The 12,500-nt window shown below is 43.1% G+C and overlaps 1 protein-coding gene across 3 annotated transcripts in view; it reads left to right on the top strand.

Moving 5' to 3' along the window:
- fam184ab (family with sequence similarity 184 member Ab) overlaps positions 1–12,500 on the top strand; it is a 219,695-nt gene that overhangs the window by 107,593 nt on the left and 99,602 nt on the right. For all 3 annotated transcript variants that reach the window (XR_010038917.1, XM_063222858.1, XM_063222859.1), the window contains exon 9: positions 4,459–4,581. Coding sequence is in view for 2 of the 3 variants with exons in the window: in XM_063222858.1 (XP_063078928.1) it covers positions 4,459–4,581 (123 nt within the window). In the remaining variant the exon portion in view is untranslated. The remainder of the gene's footprint in view (positions 1–4,458; positions 4,582–12,500) is intronic.

The raw sequence follows: 12,500 nt of genomic DNA on the forward strand, positions 1-12,500 counted from the left end.
GGCACACATGCATATACTACATACATCCACACATATGTAAATAAACATACAGATACACACACAGATACACACTCCCTCGCTGTTAGCATTCCGTCAAACTTTTTGAAGCTGAAGTTATGGGAAACCTTGCCAAGGAGTTCTGGCTTTTTTTTGGGCACCACCGCCAGCCGAGCAGTCAAATAGACAATCATTGGGTCGGACATCCACTCTGTCTGTGTGGGCTAGCCATTTTGGAAAAGAAATCTCCAGAATAAATTCTCCCCTGTGGGACCCTGAGGGGTTTCAGTGACCTTAGACACACGCACACACACACACACACACACACACACACACACACACACACACACACACACACACACACACACACACACACACACACACACACACACACACACACACACACACACACACACACACACACACACACACACACACACACACGCAAGCAAGCAAGCACACACGTGCGTGCGCACACACACATACACACACACACCTTCCATCTCCGCCAGTGTCCATGTTTATTCTAAGGCCATTACTCGGACTATTGTCTTCTCCAAATGGATATATCATTGCAATAAAAGTGAACCATAGAAATGATAATGACGGCTGGCTTTGGCTGTCCAAGGAGACGGGGGAACAGGGTTGGAACAAGTGAACTAAGGGGCAAGATGTAGAGGTGTGATGTGCTTGTGGGACATCTACTGCGCCTTCCAACCAAACAAATAAATCAATGAGACTTACAAAATGACGTATGGCATATACTACAAGTCTCATGTGACACACACTCTTAAAGTGGCCCATTTCTATTTACATATTGTCACATGGACGGCAATTCCATGGGGTGGCAGCTGTAGTCTTATGGTTGGGGAGGTGGACTTAAGATCAGAGGGTTGCAGGTTCAAATCCCACCCTAACATCTCCCTACACCTCCACCCACGGCTGAAGAGCAAGGCACCTAACCCCACATTGCTCCAGGGACTGTAACCAATACCCTGTAAATAACTATTAGTCGCTTTGGATGAAAGCGGCAGTTAAGTATGTTATATACATGTACATATGTGTGTGCTTTCTCTCTGGGTATATTACTCATATGTTGTAGCTACATACCGTACTATAAAAGTGGTCAATCCCTTATTTTTGTCATATACCATGAGGAAGTCACACATTCACTTTTCACATAAAATGTGAAACAAAGTGATGCACGAATGTTGCAACAAAGTGCTATAAACATTCTACATGTGGAATTTACTATGCATGTATACATTTGCTTTCTCTCAGTGTATATTCCTCATATACTGTAGCTACTACATGCTATAAAATGGCCCATATCATATTTTTGTCATTAGGATTGGCATAGTCATTCCATCTCTTTGTAAGTTTCGTATATTTCTATTTCATATGGGGCTGCTGTCACCGTGGTAGCACAGCTCACCTTCATCAAACTTACATGAGGTGACATTTGCATATCTGCCTTCCTCAAGAAGAAGAGGAAGAGAAAAAAAGAAAAGAAGAGCGAGAACAAGCTCTGCTGGCTGGTAATGAGGTGCGCTGCGCACGCCAAAAATGCGAGACAGGGGCGCCACTCCTCGCGCCCCTCGCGACAGCCACAAAGAGGCGAGGGCCCAGGACCATGAATGATTTATGACATCCCAAAGTTAGTGCTGCTCTTTCTGGACTCCTGTTCATTTATAGATGGGAGGTGACTCCATCGCTTTTACATAACATATGGCACGCACACACATGCTCACACACACACACACATGCTCACTCACACACACACACACACACACACACACACACACACACACACACACACACACACACACACACACACACACACACACACACACACACACACACACACACACACACACACGTATTGCTTTTAGTACCATGATTGTTAAATTCTGCATGGGCCTCTGTGTTTGTTGACTTACCCCAGCAAGGGGGGCCTGGCCCCTGGACTGACTTGTTCCAGGGCTTCAGCCTTGACGCAATGATACTGAGTTACTGTTACCCTGAGTGCAGTCGAGACTAGAGCGCTGGTATGGCTCTATCCTTGTTCCCGCCCCCTCATACAAAGCCATATTTCCCATTTCCGCCTCGTTACTCTGCGTAATAATGGACTTAATGACGGGGACGTGTTTGAGATACAGTGAAAGAACCTGTCGGGAGACTGGAGAGTGATTCATGGGGGTTAGTTCCGCTAGAATAGGAAAGAGAGAGAGAGAAAGAAAGAGAGAGAGAGAGAGAGAGAGAGAATGGGTCTGGGTCTCTGTTCCGGGTTATTATCTGCTTTCATCTAAGGTGTCGGAATTGAACTGATTCATTTTTAATACTAATTACCTCAGGGCGAGCAGCTTCTCATTTCTCTCTAGAAACCGTTCTGTTGCAGGGAGATTTTTGCTGCCCGTGCATTTCCATATGATTTTTTAAAACTTGTTTTCAAGTGGAAGTGTGTTAAATATTTTTTTAGTACGTATGGTATAGCGAGAGTTGCACTACCTCTGTATATTTCATAAAGGTCTGCTGCTCGATGCACACTTTCACACCAATTATTTAAATGCCTTGTTGACGTTGGAGTGGTGGCATAGCAGCACTGGAAATGCGCTGGTTCAGAGAGATTGATAGCCATCTTGATTAGTCTGTGTGTTTGTGTGTGTGTGTGTGTGTGTGTGTGTGTGTGTGTGTGTGTGTGTGTGTGTGTGTGTGTGTGTGTGTGTGTGTGTGTGTGTGTGTGTGTGTCTGTGTCTGTGTGTGTGTGTGTGTGTGTGTGTGTGTGTGTGTGTGTGTGTTGTATGTGCCTTCATGACTCTTATTAAGAAATTTGCCTCCAGCAACAGAAATACCTCTTTTCTTGTGTGGGAGAAAAGTCGCTTGACATTTTTCCTTCTCCTCCGTACGGGGGAAATGTCAAAGCGGCCAATTCCGTATCTCATATTTATTGCGTGGCGCTTCGATTCACCGCCTGTCGGTCGCAGCAGTTGAAGAAAGAGGAAAAAAAAGGAAAAGAAAAAAAATGTAACACTCTAATCTCCTCCCAGGGAGAGTGCCAACGTTTCATTTAGAGGCGAATGAAACACTGTCGCTGCATCAGCACCACCACCACCACAACCGCACGCTACACAAGTCTTCCCTCCCTCACTAACACGTGAGGCCGTCGCATGTGCTACTCAGCCTCCTGCTCCACGCAGCTATTTGCATCTGCCGGCTCCAATCCCGTCATGAGGATCAGGGACAGATTATGACTTCATGGGCCCCTGGGCCATTCAGCACGAACAGCCCCTCTTCCCCCACCTTCCCCCTTCCAAAAAATAATAACATAGAATAAAATAAATGAAAAGGTTTAGCGTTAAACTAATGAAAAGGTTTAGCGTAAGATGTTAGAGATGCTTTATTGTTGGAGGATTAGGGGTTTGTTTTCCAAGACATGTTGAAAATATGGTTGTCAGAAGTATAATGCAATACAGTGTTTAATGCAATATGAGAAAGTAAAGACCAATAGACCTAAGTCTACGGACCCCCTGGGCCCCTGGGCACCAGCCAGACTGGCCCGGTCCGTAATTCAGTCCTGATGAGGAAAGGCCTTTGTTCTTCATATGAAAGACAGACTCACATGTGTGCGTAACGACCATTAGTCACGTAATGGGGGCGGGGGTGTAGATGAGCTTACGAATTATGTATTCATGCGACGTATCGAAAGCCATTATTTATAGCTGAACAGTGCACACGAATTCCGTATGGAGATGCCTGTTATTGAAAGCCCACTGGCGATATCAGTTGAAGGCTAATTGTATTGATATTGATCACTTGAGACTTGAGAGTTGAAGCCACCCTGAAAATGTCTGAATATTGTAATGGGGTAGAGAGGTGGGCATGATGAGCAACCCTGGCCCTCTATTCCAGGGGGTTGTCAAGCTCCGTTTGGGTCCAGGGCCATATACAGTCAATTTGATTCTCAAGTGGGCAGGACCAGTAATTTCAAAATGTCGGAGATGTCTGTGTCAATGTCAGCCCTTAATGGCTGCCCAAGGGAGCAATGTGACGGGACGGTACCATGCTCAGGCTACCTCAGTCATGGAGGAGAATGGGGGACAGCACTGGTTAATTACTCGGGGGTCGAACCTGTAACCTTTGGGCTACAAGTCTGATGCCCTAACCGCTTACCCATGACTGCCCTTTACCCATGACTGCCCCAACTGTGTATGTGTTTGAGGAAAGTATCCCAAAAAACACAAAATAAAGAAATTGTAGTTGGGATTATTATGAAATAGAAGATAAGGCATGGTAGAAAGCCTGGCCCTCTTTAAGACATGTGCTCTTCAGGAAATGGAGCGGAAATTTTGGCTGGAGCGACTTTTTTTTGTTTACCCTACTTTTAAAAAAAAAGGTGACAAGTTTAATACTGTATACTGTACCGAATGTGCTCATCTGATTCATGCTCTTTTTTTTCTTCAGGAAATGGAGCAGAAGTTTGAGCAGGAGCGCCAGGCACTGGAGGAGCAGAAGAAGTGCCTACGGGAGCAGCTGGACGCCCTGCGAGAAGAGCTGACTGCCAAACTGGAGATGGCCAACTGTGAGGTGAGGAGTGTCACTAGTTACTATCTCTCTGTCTCTCTCTCTCTCTCTCTTTCTCTCTCTCTCGCGCGCTCTCGCTCTCTCTCTCGCTCTCGCTCTCGCTCTCGCTCTCTCTGTGTCTCTGTCTCTCTCTCTCTCCGAGAAGAGCTCACCCCAAAACTGGGGATGGCCAACTGTGAGGTGAAGAATGTCACTAGTTTCTTTCTCTCTCTCTCTCTCTCTCTCTCTCTCTCTCTCTCTCTCTCTCTCTCTCTCTCTCTCTCTCGCCGAGAAGAACTCACCCCGAAACTGAGGATGGCCAACTGTGAGGTGAAGGATGTCACTAGTTGCTCTGTTGATCAGTTTCTTTTTCTCGCTCTGTCAATTTTTGTCTTGCTCTTTTTTTCCTCCTTCCTTTTATCTGCCTATCTTTGTCTTTCTTTTTGGAGAGGAGCTCCCCACCAAACTGGAGATGGGAAACTGTGTGGTGAAGAATATCACTGTTTACATGCTTGCGCCCTTTCTTACTCTTTCTTTCTCGCTTTATCTCCGTGGCTTGTCTTGCCATTTTTCCCCGTCTTACTGACCCTCTACTTCTCTTTCTCTCTCTCTCACCCTCCCCCTCTCTCTTTTTCTCAAACTCTTTCTCTCCGTCTCTTTTGCTTTCTCTGTGAAGAGCTCACCACCAACCTAGAGATTTAACAGTAATGTGAAGAATATCCCCAGCTATCCCCGGTCTCTCTCTCTCTCTCTCTCTCTCTCTCTCTCTCTCTCTCTCTCTCTCTCTCTCTCTCTCTCTCTCTCTCTCTCTCTCTCCCTATTTTTAAAGTTCAGTTATTGTTCAGCTTTGCGTTAGCTGGCATGTGAAATTACAGGCCTACCTTTATAATTGTAGAACTCTCTTTTGGACATAGTCATTATTCATTATTACTTATTGCTCATTGGTTAGATAATTGGGGAGTGGGGACCGACAATAACACTGGTCCCCACATGTATAGCACACATGCAGACGCACACACACGCACGCACACACACACACACACACACACACACACACACACACACACACACACACACACACACACACACACACACACACACACACACACACACACACACACACAGTGTACAAGGTACAGTAGAAAACTTTGGTTGTGAAGGGGCCAAAATGCAGACTCCACTACATGAAATGTCTTACAGAAAGATGGAAAGAAATGAGCAATAAAGGAATGGATGAATGGAAAGGGATGGAAAAGAAAGGATGAAGGAGGTTTTTGTCCTGGTATGATCGGTTTTCTTGTGCAGTTTGTCAGCGTCTCCTTGCCCTCGTTGTCTGTTTAATGGGCTCTGTGGAACCATGTGAACGCTTTTACAAACCCCAACTCCGGTGAAGTTGGGACGTTTGGTAAACTGTGAATAAAATCAAAATGCTATCATTTTCAAAACATTCAATCCATTCATTAGATGTAGAATAGTGAAAAGACAACATATGAAGCGTTAAAACCGAGAAATGTTTTTGTTTTGGGGGACATATGTACTCATTTCTAATTTGATAACTGCAACACGTCTCAAATAAGTTGGGACAGGGATCAATGAAATGTAATAAAAATCCAAATAAGATAAATTAACAAAGAAGGACATTTCAAAATGAATTGTACTGATGGACAACATGAGTGTCCAGGTTTAAGACCATTACAGAGAGGCTGAGTCATTCAGAATTAAAGATGCAGTGGGAATAATTACCATAGTCATTGCATACATTTTTAAATTCCCTTTGATTTACCATGATTGAGTGTATATAAGACATACTTTTGTCATTAAAATTATTGTATAGGTTCATGACATCATGAAATATATTGGCTGTAGTCTCACTCTAGCACTCCAAGAATTACAGCTATTGAAAATTTACCATATTAAGAATGCTTCGTGTGTGCAAATGAAAGAGGAGTTTAACATTCTCCTATGCACCTGAGCTCACTTGAAATAGACCCAGAAGACATGGGAAACTGTCCTTTGTTTGCAGAAGTCAGCAGAAGTTGCAGAAGTCAATTCTTTCTGAGTCTTGCACATCCTGTGCTACAGTGAAAATGGACCATCCAAATTGTGCTAGTGCTAACTTCAAAAGTCAGTCTCCATGATGTCATGGGGGTGCAGTAGTGCATTGGTTAAGTTGTTCTCACTCATCTGTAGAGTTACATACAGTGCTGAATGATATAAATGGGCTTTAAACAGCATGAAAAGCCACTCATGCATTATATTTTGGAGGGAGATTTTCAATTACTGACACATAGCTAGGACAAATTGCATTCTGTGCTATGTTTTAACAGTTTAATTCCATCATAAGGACTAGCAGGTGATAAAATGGTGGGCTTTTGGTCAAGACCTATCACACTGTAAGCACTACAGGCCGGAAAACATTGTAAAACATGACAAGGAATACACCCACCTTCTAAGATGGTGAAATCATGTCCAAGATAGGAATTAACACTGTCTTTTACATAAAATCATCTCATCGGTTAATGTTTTTAACTGTTACGTGTTGTCTTTTGTTTTATTTTTAGTCTTCCTCGACATTTGCTGCCTTTTATTGTCCCCGTCCCCTTTGAGACGTGTTGTTTTTACATATTCATGAATATCCCCCAAAACAATAATTTTGGTCAGTTTTGATGGCTGATATGTTTTCTTTTTGCCGTTCTCCATCTACTATAAGAATCAGACGTTTTGAAAATCGCAGTATTTTGTTATTATTCACAATTTACCTTGTGTCCCAACTTCTATGGAGTTGGGGTTTGTACATTAGGTCATTAGTTGAATAATTTTACCTGTCATGTTCTTCCAGCTGTTCTCTTAGTATGGTGATGTTACTTCTAATTCCAAGCTAGAAGTTATCGTTGAATGTTATGGGACCAGCTTGCTGTTTTGTGTGTACGGTTCGGGTTTTAACTGTTAAAGGTGCCCTATTATGCTATTTAGAATAACTTTAATTGTTAATATTTTGCTTTACTGTGGTTAGTGGAGTTAATTTTGAATGATCACTTGTTTTCATGTCCATTATTTTTTATCATTGTGTACATGCACCCTACGCCGCCTGTTTGAAACGCGTGGAAGAGCAGAATGTTAGAACCTTCAGCATTCTGAAATCTCGACGCAGCATGGAGCGTTTCATCAAGCATTCTATTTCTAATATAGCGTCAGCAGCACAGCTGTTTTTGACCTGGAATCCAACCCTGTAGCCTATGTCTAAAGTTGACAGCCAAATAGTTCACCCAATGTCCACAATTAATCTAAAAAGGACGCATCATAAGTCCCACGTTGTTATTTGTGCACCTTGCTGTGTCATTTGCTGAAACCCAGTCCCTATCCAATGCGAGTCTTCCGTGCATGGGCTTCAGTTTGATTTCAAAATCGCTTGGGACAATTAGGCTGCCATTAATCTGAGAAAGGGTTGAAAGTGCTGGGTACAGGCTATTGCTTCCGATTTGAGGTTTCATGAAATGATACGCATATTGCATATGATGCGTAATAACGCGATTGTGACCATTTAAAAAATAAATAAAAAAACAACTAATAGCCATCTGCGCTGTCTTGTTTATTTCTGATATCCTGCGCTGAAGAATCTTTATCTCAAACATTATTAACGCAACAGTAGGGGCCTGATTGGTTAACCCGCTGTCTAGCCTTGCATACTGTAGCCCTAAAGTTGAAGTTATTAGCCAAGTTTACTGCTCGCAAACAGACAAGTGTCGCGCTGGTCTAGGTGGGAGAAGTCTAGATCTGCTGTTGACAGGTGGAAATTTGAAGACACAAAGAATGTTCTGGGATTGAAATCAGATCACATTCCCTTAGGCCCTATTAATGACAAGTTAACCTTCGCAAAATAGGCTATCCAATAAGCTAATCATCTGCAATTGCTGTACACAGTTCAAAGGATAGGCCTATTTATTCAGCGAAGTTGTGGACATTTTCTTCGCTCCCGCGGCAGCCCCCATCTGGCTGTCAAAGACGCAGTCCGAAATTGAAAGAGTGCGCCCAGTAAGACAAGGGCACGACTTGTCGGACTCAAACCTATCAATTCAACGTCTGTCAGTGATATCGTGACACCCTATTTGTGATATGAACTCCGTGTTCAAATTCGTCCTGTGGTCTATTTGCAAGCCAGACTGAATAGGCTACTGAGCGCACGCGTTGTTGGCTTTTAAAAATGAGTTCCTGTTTGCTCGTTGTCTGTAGGCCTAATGCACAATGGTGATAGGCTATGCTTCATAAAAATACATTTCAAGGTATTTTCAGGTGCATGGTTTCATTTTAGTAACTGCATTTCTATTTAGTCCCCGGCAGAAATGATGTGCGCCCACTGGATGGAAGCGCAAAGGGCAGTCCTCGATGGATTGGTTTCATACTGGGTCTTATAATAACGCCTAGGCCTAGTCTCGGTTTCGTGGTTTTTTTGTTCGCATTTATCGACAGGACATGATTTTTTTTATATAACAATAGGCCCTATCCGTTTCAGTTTCATTATTTTTGGCATGCCGCCCGACGACTCGACCAGTTTTAAACGACGTCAAGCCAATATCCACGTTGCTCTTGCAGATATGATGAACAAAACTGCGTTGCATTTTAATTACTGAGTTGTAGCCTACGCATAGCCTATACTAACTGGCTAATCCTTGCCAACATTGCTGATGCAAACGGCTGCTGGTCATGTCGTGATACCTATTTGGATAACATCAGCGCACGTCTTCTAATTAATGTTATGCTTCAAGCGGCAATACAAGTGTAGGGTTTTCACATCTTACCAAACAAAAGTTAGTCTTGCCAACAGCATATGCAAAACGGCCCTGAAGCGAATAGAGAGAGAAAGGAGAGATTCGAGTCTTTCACCCACTTGGAAGTGTTTTGGATTCTCAGTGCGCAACTGCGTTAACGCGTTCTGCCTGTTTTCGACCTTCCTCATTCAACTGTTTCTGACCCGTTAGCCATAGGCCTACCAACCGGTATTTTATCAATGTAAAATGCAGCTTTAATATCACAATGAAACAAAAATATAGGGGCCTCAGGTGAGTGTAGCCTCCAGTCTAGACCGATGCTGTAGCCTATTGACAGAGCCGATTTATGAATTGAAAAAAAAAAAAAACATGCGTAATGGAATAAACTTGTGGATGGCGAAATCCTACACTATCCTTGTAGGCTACACTTTTCTTGTAGCCTACACTATTTTGTACACTGAGTGGTGTATTCACAAATAGGATACATCTCATCACAATACTGTCAAATTCAGATAGGCCTAGGGCTAAGTGTTGCCTGGTTAACACCAGACCTAATCACAAGTGAGATTAGGTCTGGGGAGTTGCCTATTGTAAATTCCGTATGGGGCCGGAATACTTGGCTATTATGACACACTGCCCTGCTCTCTGATTGGGCAGAGAAACTGTTAAGGTCGGAATGCTTGGCCATTATGACACAGGTACCATGATCTTGTACGTTATGAGTCATCCTCGCCATACTGTCTTTCAGATCGAAACGATTGTGTAGAACTAAAGGCAGTATGGGAGTTCCCAGGCTAGGCTATGTGGCTGCGATGAACAAATGCGCATTAGGTCTACTGTCTCTGCAATTAATAAATGGTCTGTGACATCGTCAACACTCCATCCCATAAGCAGCAATGTTAGGTACAGCATGACGTAGACCCGTACCGGAAACAAAAGCTATAGAATGTTGAAAACCCAACCACGCGTTCTCTGACAGTTGAGAAATAGCGTTCCTGCGGCAGAGAAATTCTCCCCCAAGAGGCCAATTTGTGAAATGCAGCTTTCACCAAGCTTTTACATACAACAGATGCTGTGTAACCCAATAAATGGGTAGTGGACATGAAAAAGCATAATAGGACCCCTTTAAGTGTTGTCTTTTGTTTTATTTTTAGTCTTCCTCGACATTTACTGCCTTTTATTGTCCACGTCCCTTTTGAGACGTGTTGTTTTTACATATTCATGAATATGCTGTTTTGTGTGTACGGTTCGGGGTCTGAGTGTAAGAGGCTGCGATGGCTGAGGCAAATTCTGCAGTGTGTGTCATCATAAGTAGCCAAGGAGCCCTGGGATAAATTTGGCTCCATTTCTGGTCCATGCTCCATTAAGCACCGCTCATCCAGGACCATTATGGGTCCATCTGAACTGTTAAAACTAAAATAAAAAAAAAGCTGCATCTCTTTAATGCTGTGTCATGAAGAGTCATCTCAACTCTTTCCTCTGGATCTGGGTATCCATGCAAAACATCTCTTTAGTGTTTGGTTATTCATTAAACCAGTTGTGGTCTGTAGTGTAGACAACAGAACGCATACGGAAGGGTCCAGGGACATTAACTTTTTCATTCACTCGCTAATGTGGCTAGTGGTTTCCTCGAGTCACTAGCTTTTCTACTAGCCACAAATTTCGTATTGTTTTTTTTTTGTGCTTATTATGACACTTTAGATCTAACCTTAGAAGATGAGGTGCTAAAGCAAGAAGACTTGCCAGGCTTGCACTCATGGAAGCAAATCAAACAAATAGAAACTGAGTAACTGACAAACAACAGAATATAGGCTACTCTGATATGCCATACCAAGGAATACCAGCCACAGCCACATTTTACCAGCATTTGGCCGGTTTGCAGGTGCCAACGTTAAGCCCTGATAGGGTCTGAGGAACTAGGGCTGTCTCTGGGATTTTTACACTATGTATATAACTCAGTATGCAGTGGGGGCTGCGAAATCATTGAAATCTGGGATTGAGATGCATCATTGCACTGTACATCATTGTAAAAGCCATTCCATGGGACATTTGTCGCGAACTTGCTTGTTTGTTTGGGCAAGGTCTATAAAAGTTGGGCTTTGTTCTAAAATATTGCATTAACAATCATCATATTTCGACATGTACAATTAGAAATGCTCTCCTCTTTTCAATTAGTCCTTGGCTACGGCACCACTTGGCAGCAGTGTCTGCCTACAGTAGGTTCTGGCAGTTCCCTCCATATTCTCCTTGGCAGCATGGTTCATGCTTGGCTGGATTGGGCAAGCCACTGCCATACATAACATTAGGTTTCTACTGGGATGCTTGGTTGGCCTTGGGTTTGGATGCCTAAGTGGCATCAGGGTTTTTTTTTTATTTATTTTTTTACATCTTCTGTTCAACCTGAAGTCCATATTGTAGTTCTGGTCCCATTTACTCTTAATTCTGAGTGCTATACATGTCTGTTTTGCTAAATCATCAGTGTTTTCCTCACGGTCCTGTTTGACAGGAATAATTAGACAGGGCTTGGAGAGCCTAAGTTCTTCCCCATGAACAGTATCACCAGTTTTGACTAGTACAGATGAGTCCTTATAATTTGCTAAGGACTCCCATAGGCTTCAATGAATACATAAGGAAGTATTATTAGGAAAAAAACACACAATACAACTGTGCTTGTGCAGCTCTGCTGCTTTTCCAGCAGTTATCTTTTGCTCTCTCTCTCTCTCTCTCTCTCTCTCTCTCTCTCTCTCTCTCTCTCTCTCTCTCCCTCTTTCCCTCTCTCTCTGCTGTTTCAGTCATTGCCCATTTTCTGACAGGCTCCCAAAAATCAGCCGTCTGATCCAAGTGAAGGCCATTACCCGTCATTTCATTCTGATTCTTCTCCGCTTCTCCCCATCTCCGTCTCTGTTCCTTTCTGTTCCCTTGCTCCTCTGTCTACTGCTTCTGTCCATTTTGCGTCTTATTAGCCTTGTAATCTTTCTCTCCTTTCTTCTTTTGATAGCAGTCATTTTCTCTGTCTCTGCCTTACTTCAAGCACCTTTCTTTCGTCTTTTTCCATTCTCTTTCCTGCAATGACCCACACCTCTTAGCACTTTAGAAATTCTTATTTCTGTCTTCATTTTAGCTTTACTGGCTTTTCTGTATTGCTCATTTTGTCTGTGTTCATTTGCACTGTCTCTA

Source organism: Engraulis encrasicolus, chromosome 18 (genome assembly GCF_034702125.1).
Source record: "Engraulis encrasicolus isolate BLACKSEA-1 chromosome 18, IST_EnEncr_1.0, whole genome shotgun sequence".
In the NCBI taxonomy this organism is placed as follows: Eukaryota; Metazoa; Chordata; class Actinopteri; order Clupeiformes; family Engraulidae; genus Engraulis; species Engraulis encrasicolus.